Source organism: Halyomorpha halys, unplaced genomic scaffold (genome assembly GCF_000696795.3).
Source record: "Halyomorpha halys isolate HHAL.00 unplaced genomic scaffold, Hhal_1.1 Scaffold29.1, whole genome shotgun sequence".
Taxonomy (NCBI): Eukaryota; Metazoa; Arthropoda; class Insecta; order Hemiptera; family Pentatomidae; genus Halyomorpha; species Halyomorpha halys.
Genome location: NW_027115892.1, coordinates 1,845,111 through 1,853,292, shown reverse-complemented (window position 1 = coordinate 1,853,292; position 8,182 = coordinate 1,845,111). Strand labels below are relative to the sequence as shown.

At 29.0% G+C, this 8,182-nt stretch overlaps 1 protein-coding gene across 1 annotated transcript in view; it reads left to right on the top strand.

Moving 5' to 3' along the window:
• Positions 1-303: 303 nt before the first annotated feature.
• The window catches only part of LOC106684171 (general odorant-binding protein 28a), a 16,638-nt gene continuing 8,759 nt past the window's right edge, over positions 304-8,182 (top strand). Inside the window, exons 1-2 of the mRNA XM_014426104.3 lie at positions 304-427; positions 6,369-6,435. Of these exons, the coding sequence (XP_014281590.1) occupies positions 374-427; positions 6,369-6,435 (121 nt within the window). The 5' untranslated portion in view covers positions 304-373. The remainder of the gene's footprint in view (positions 428-6,368; positions 6,436-8,182) is intronic.

Sequence of the window (8,182 nt, the reverse complement as noted above, 5' to 3'; positions counted from 1 at the left end):
AAATAAATAAAAGATCTGGTGCCTCATCCTTTAATGTAATATGGATTAATGAAATATTAAATATTTAAATATTGTCCATCTATTTAATTCTAATTAACCAACCTAAGCATTAGATTTCACCAACACATTAATGCTATGAGAGCTTGTCCTTGCAATATTCGGTGATGTTAATTCTTGTAATGAGTAAAATAATATTGGCTGTTGACTCCTGAAGGTCGCTGAATAATCAGACAATGGAACTGTAAAGGTAGAGCGGAAACGAGTCATCCGCACCTCTCGCGGCGGAAGTCAATAAATATAACTGATATATAAAACTATATATCGATTCTATTCAAAAGCAGTCGGTAAAGCCAGGCTATTCTCATTTAAGATCATGAAGGCCATTGCAGTAATGGTATTCGCTCTCTCCTCTATTGCATTCGTTAGAGTAAGTATTGTGCAGTTTTTGTATCGGGTTCACTAATTACTTGCTCGTTAGTTGTATTGTAGGAATTACATAAATTAAATATTTTCAATATATTTAATTCACAACGAATTCTGACGATACAGAATTACCTAAAGCCGGTATTAAACTATTACAGTTCCCTGATCTATCATAAAAGAAGTTGTCTATATATATTCTCACTCTCTCTCTTGCATAGTAATCCTATACAGAAGTTTATTTAATAAAGTGTACATACTCCATGCGGAACCGCATAGTATATTTATCTAATGTGATGTTAACATTGGAAAACACTTTAGTACTATACTAAAAATATTAAAAGAAATGAAAACAGAAATAAAAAAAACAACAACAAATAAATTATAAAATACAATAATTAAAATGACCTAATTAGAACATCTGGTTAGAGAAGGCAACTAATTATTTAATAAAATACATAACAAAATTAAAACTAAATGAATAATAAAAATAAATAAATATAAATACAGTGCAGATATGGGAATTAACTATTGATCTAGAACAATACATAATTAAATTAATAATTATTATATAAGAAGTACAATTAGGGTACATATGATGACCACAGTTGGGTTCACTGTATATTAGAGATGAAGTGTACTAGCTCATTTTTGTATTTTCTGAAGATTTCAGATTCTACGTGCATTATGCAGGTTTTTATTAAATTGAACCTTTGTTGATCTTACGGGGCGTAGTCAAAAAGTATGTGATTAAAAGTTTGTGGAGTTTGTCCGTCGCAATTACAGAAATCAGCGTTAGTTATTTGAAATCTCTAATGTGTACTTTTTATTTTGTTATAATTTTGAGAAATTATGATAGGTATGTATTTGTGGAGGGGTGGTCATTTAGTCGAAAGCTGCTAGCATCTATCGTATATATATACATATATATTGTTCATCTTATTTATATTTCATTTTTTTTAATTTTTACGTAATTTTCTTTTCACTTATACTTACATATTTTTAGCCGTACCTTAGTTTACTCTTCTGTATCTTATTACCCTACATTGTCAACATATCTTTATTTGTTTTGTATCTTTTTTAGCTCTGATGGAACTATAGTGGGGCGAAACGTCGGCAAATAAATAGTTGTTAACTATTTTTGTTTTGTTTTTACCATTACCTACGACCATCTCCTTCTTTTTTCCTGTTGAAAAATTAACGGTCAATTATTTAAATACGAGTATATTTTTTTAAATGTTCGAAAGTTTAAGCCTCTAATTATCTTGAAACATCTCTTTACACATCTCGTGAAGTAATTTGGTCATATTTATAGGTACTAAAGATTTATGAATGGCTGAAAGCGTTTAATACTTCAAAATCGTATTTTTTTCATTTCTTCATTGAGTGTCCCAAAGAACTCGAATTCTAATGCTAGGAGGATCTAATTGCCTAAATTTTAGTTTAAGATCTCTTTAAATTTTTAGTTGATTTCTCCTCCGATTTTAGTTGATTAGCTCCGAATTATGAAAGCAACATTTTTTTTTTCAAGTTTTCAATCATGTTTGCAATTTTCGTACCATTACATTCATGAAGGTAAGGTCATTTTAAATTTTAACAGTTCATGATTAGTTGATAGTCTTGCTTTTATCTTCATCATTAACACTCTTCTTTCCATCTATAGGCCAAGAGCTCTGTTATAACTTCCGTTTATAACAAAATTATCTTTCCATCTATTTTATCGTTTTCGTCGTTTATCATTTTAGAAACAGAATTAAAAGAATGTGTTATACATGGATTAAATGAGGAAGTATTGTTTATTTTCACGAATAAACTAACATATTATTTATTTTTCTTCAAACATCGAAAATATTTATCTTAATAAAGATCCAGGTCCGGGTGAAAATACTAAATGGCCCGAAATTTAGTGGTTGTTATCAAGAACGAAAGTTGATGGTTGTTCGCAGATATGATTTCACAGTCTTCTATTTCTTCTTCGGGTGGTGTGGTATGGTGTTTATACACATCTCTTCGTATAGTACTTGCAATTAGTTAAATTTTTTTTTCCAGGCTGGATAAAAGTGTTTTCATAGAAAAACGTAATATTTCAGTGGCTAAGAAGTGATATTTCGTATCTACAAAAAATATGCAAATGTACATTTACTATCATACAGTACATTGGTTATGACAATTCATTTATTGCAGTATCATTGAGCCCAGTGAATTTAGAGTACGGACAAAAAATTGTTTCAAAACGCAATTAAACACCGAAAAATCATGTATTTTTCATGAATAAGCTAATAATAACACAATTTTTTTTTTTAGTTTCTCGACTCTTCCTCATCAGCATCATGAGAAAAGTTGATTATTGATCAGGTCATGAGGTTTTATTTTCCAGACATATCAGTTTCCTTCGCCAATTCTTATCAGTCGATGGAAAAGTTTCATTTTATTAATGACGCCAAATATGAAATCGGACTTTTTAAAAATAATTCTTAGTCAACAATTCATTAAAAAAAAATCTTGTTTAGGTTTGTCTCTTAAATACATTCTGTTCTAGTGGTTTTGGTGATGTTTCGTTTTAGTTTAATATTCCTATGGTATTTAAATAATATATATTTTATTTTTTTAAATTGGCTTGGTTTTATATGAGAGCAGAAGTGGACTAAACTACTCTCTTAATCGAAATTCTATTTCATTTCAGCTAAGAAAAGGATTATTTGGATAGAGAAACTACCTTTACCTACCATAATAACTGAAATAGGATCGAATTAGGTTTGCAAAGGAAGCAACCACCATAATGTGGGATCTTAATGAGGGGGAAAAATCAATATTGGATTTTTTTTGATAGACCACTTTAGCTCAGATGGAATGATATATCTTGAGAGGTTTGTTTAGTCACTGGTACTATAATATAAAGAAGGAAATACTCAAACTGCTGGAGAAGAAAAATTGAAAATTTTTCTAAGAAATCTATTCTGGAGAGGACTCTGCAAGGTTTGTAGACATTCTAGCGTTTATGCGACTCAAAAGGAAGTATTGATAAAGGATTCTAAGATAAGATTCAAAACGAATAATCAGGATCAGAGTGTAAAGATACAGAAAGAGAAAGAGGATATTTATATAAAATGTATTCCTTACTTAAAGGAAAAGTATAGAGAGGAATTTGACGATGAAAAGACTATTTTCAGTGAAAGGGCTTCAGTTCGGAAGTAGAGGAACCATACCTCCTAGAACGCTCGCAATTTTTTTGAGTTCACCCTGATTTAATCACAGTTTAAGAAATTTCGAATATAAAGTGAAAAAAAAAAATGATTGGTTCTATTGGGATATAATTATTGTAGCGCAAAATTTCGATCATCTTCTCTAATCAGATGCTTGGAATGGTAAGGTAATAAGCGTTCAGATTGTTTGTAATCGATCATCTCAACTTTGAAAATTCAGTGACTAGTTATAAAGAAATTATTTAAAAAAAGAGATCTAAATCGGCGAGGTTCACCGACACTGGCTTAAACTGGTTTGTCTGCTTGTGTGAAGATAGGTCCGGTCGTGTAATCGCTACGGCTGGCTGACTAAAAATAGAAAAAAAATTATGATAAAAACCTTAAGTTTAGCCTAATGCTAACCACTGTAGTTGCAACAATTTATGTATGAACAATGCAGTAGAAATTTAAAAAATATTCAAAACAAACCTCTGAAAAAAGAAAATGGAAAATTGTTTATTATTTTCCCGTTCTTTTCTAGTTTTGACAATTTTCATTATACTATTCTAAGCATGTACTGGAAAAAAATCATTCAGGAAATTCCTTAGTAATATTGAATAAAAAAATAAAATAACTACTATTTTTTTAAAAGAAACATTTCGTTTATCTATAATTTAGTTTAGTCAAAACACTTCATGACATAAAAGTAAATGAATATTTAATGTGATACATTATAGTCCATCAACACATTAAAGATTTCACATTACTGCGTAACCTGTTTACTTACCAGAAACCATAACATATTTTCCTTAAATTCCTTTTAGTTTTGTCAATATTTAATCTCTTAGAGACCAAAGCACTAAAAATATTTAGAATAGAGAATGTTTCGTAATAAAAGCGAATTCAGCAAATATTTTCGGATGTTTATCATTTTATGAAATATCTTAATTAAAAAAAAATTAGGATAACCATCAGGTTTTTAAAAATATATAAATAGGTTTTTCATTCAAAATTAATTTTTCAATAATAATAAAAATATAAAGCAAAGAATAAATTTCATTTTTTCAAAAAGACTGGATTCGGCCTTGATTCTAAACACTGACTGGACAAAGTTCCGGGTGAATCCTCTAGTAATTTAATAAAGCTGAAGTTATTTGTTAAAAAATATTTATAGTTAGTTTATTAGTTTATAGTACATTCAGTTGATCAAAGCCTTTTATGAACCCCTATAAAAGATATCTGAACTCTATCTGTTGTTGTTACCTATTTCTAAAAAATCCTCGTTCTTTTAAACTACTCAAGAGGTTTTGATATAATCTCAGGAGTATTTTGAAAGATCGTTCTCTTCAGTTTGAATTTTCAGAGATTGGCAGCCAAAGAATAATCTATTGCATAAATTGGTTATTGAGGGAAATATCTGTAACCTCAGTGAATATGTGGTTAAGTCAAAATTCCTTACTTTTCAGGGGACTTTAAAGTTTGAACATTTATGTAAAATCAGGTGTTTGTGGTAAATCATCGAAATTTCGTCAATACTACCAAAACGTTGGTAACTTGTTACTTGTTTTACACCAATTTGATATGTCTTATCACTAATTAGATAATAGAGTTAACTAATTGTTCACCGACCGTTGACAACAGACTTGACCAATAACTCTGTTTTAAAACGTTGACTGACTTAGACACTTATGCACAATGAAGATGTTGCCTCTGTGATTCTCTTAGACCACACAACTCATCTTGACAAAAATTCAACTTAACCACATATTCACTGGGGTGACAGATATAATCTAATCTTTATCGACTTTCCCAGATTTTTTTGCTTTTTTATCTTCACGACAAATAAATTGAAAGTTTTCCTCAATTCTTTCCTGATATATATATATATGTGTGTTTATAAAGATACAGTCATTTCGTATCTTTTATTCTTAATATTCCTGCTCAAATTGTTTCCTAAGGTAAGAAAAACAAGAAAAATCTTTGATTCAAAAGTTTTGTGTCGAAAAGTGTTTCGAAAAATTTCTTTTTTTTTACATTCCCAAATGAATGTTTTAAATTAGACTTAACTTGCAGGGACTATCTTTTTTATAATACAAGACTAATAAAATTATTAAAATACTTTTTTTAAACGTTTTCAATTGAAGTTAAAAAGGGTTTATTTACAATTTTTTTTTTTTATTGCATGGTAATAAAAGCAATTAAATATAAACTTATTTCCTGCAAGTAAAGTCCTAGTGCCTACTGTACAATATGCTCTTATGATACACGGTACTATCGTTAATTTTTATTTTCAGTTATTGGTCATTATTGTCCTTTCATCCTTTCAGTTCTAACTAATAGTAAAGACAAGGTCTTCCAGTACTATTCTCAGAATGGTCATTTGCAGTTTTTTTTATTTGTTTTTATCTGTTATTTTCCCTCTAGGGTATTCGAATGAAACAAGTGCTGGTTTCTTAGTGACCTCTAATAATCGTGTTGATGAAAAAGAAGATTGATTCCATTTTCCATGTTCTAGAACGGAACTGGATATAAATAAGTTGGACAAAGTATGTTCCATCTTCATGGGATCGATTCCTATCTAAATATACTAAACACCCATTAAATCCGAATGTGTAAAAGTCAAATTAAATATTTTAAAAACGAAATAAATATCTGTGTTCATGAAGGTGTTTAGTTTTTATTTTTATTATTTAATATTAAAAACTCACGAATTTCATTTATTTGTTTCTAAAATAGTACTATATATATTTATTTTTCGTATTTTAGGCTGGCGTTAAAGAAGAACTCAAGTACCAACTGGAGGAGTGCAGATCAACATTTAATGCAACTGATGGTGAGTGATTGATACCTACTGTTGCATAATGAGTCTGTTTTATTCTCACGATGAGACTATGACCAAGTACATCTGAGAAACTGAAATTTATGTGGAGAAATATTAGCAAAAAAAAAAAAATAAAAAAAAATAATAAATATGAAAAAAATCCAAATGAAATATTTTGAAAATAATCATGAATCCAAAATTTAGTATTTTAGTACGTTTGTTTCAAGCCCAGGCTTATTCACAGTCATTATGAAAATTTCAGATTCATAGGCTTTGATATGGCAGCGATTACGACCACATATTTACAAAAGCTTTTTATTTTACGTTTACTGATTAATTTATATGGTTCATAGCAGGATGTAATTAAATCTTAAATCTTTCTCAGTAATTATGAACACAGAACGAAAAGTATTTTTCTAATCGGAATGATTGTTTCTGAAACTTGCAACAACCAAACTCTTCAGGTGTGGTCATTTGTATAGATTATGAGTATATTCAAAATATAAATTATGGCCATTCAGTTGCAATAAACATATTTCGGAACATTTGTTGGTGATTTGAAAGATTATATTAATTTTTCACTTTCGTCACTTTTCATTAATGCAAGCCTTTTTTAATTGTATCTGACATCTTTGATTGGTATATACAGTTAAAAACGCTACAGAAAATAAATACTTTTTATTAGAGTCTGCATGCTTTATATGTCATTTCTTTTATATAAAATTCAGAAAATCTGCCTGTTGTCAATTTCGCACTTGACAGGTGAAGATCTAAATACGAACAGAAAAAAAAAGTTTTAATAAAAGAAGGTCAAAAATAATTCAAATAGTTAAAAACTATTTATAATGAACCGACGTTTCGCCCCACTTTGCAGTGCTACAAACAACTAAAAATATGTAACATTTATGGAAAAAAAAATTGAATCGATAAAAGAGAAATTAAAAAAAGAAAAAAATTAATAAATTTTAGATTTTCCTTTAAGACAAGAAAATTTTTTTTTTTTTTTATTTATTTCTTTTTATTGAATAAAAGTTAATTCTAATTAGAAGTGACTCCATTATTACTCTAATTGACAGTCTGCCAAACTGCATTGAGTGGGCATTAGATGATCTCTTCATTTGAAAAGCACTATGAAATGAGTGAGTCCTTGTGAAATATAAATTTCCGTATCTGGAAAGACACTGCTGCATAAAATAAAAAATAATTTATATCATTTATATTCTGGATATAAGATTTATTTTGCATATATAAGTCTCATTAGAACCCTGTTATAGTTTAGGAATTCCAGATCACTGATTATATTCTATTCAATATTTATTTTCCTAGCTGGATTAAGATTTACTAAGATATATTATGGTATTTTTATTTTTTTTTTTTACGGACCATCTCCGAGTGAACTCGTGAATAACTACATCCTGTGGTCAAGGCACATTCGTGCCTTGACCACAGGATGTAGTTATCGGGTCCTCCTTTGGCAGATAGGAACGATTTTTATCTATTGTTTTTTTATAAAGGCATAGATTTGAGGTGGTAGTAAATGATGAATTGTTAACAAACGGGAACCGCCAAATATTTATACAACCAGAAAATGGATTAAAATATTTGACAGTTTAGTAACCTTAAATATGATATAATAATTTAAATGAAATCAAAGCGCTACAAATTATTCCGCTAGGGTTCAATACTTTTATAGAATCTATTAATATTTTATATAAGAAGATGGTCAGGGTTGCGGTCAAAAGTGAAACAAAAATATTTT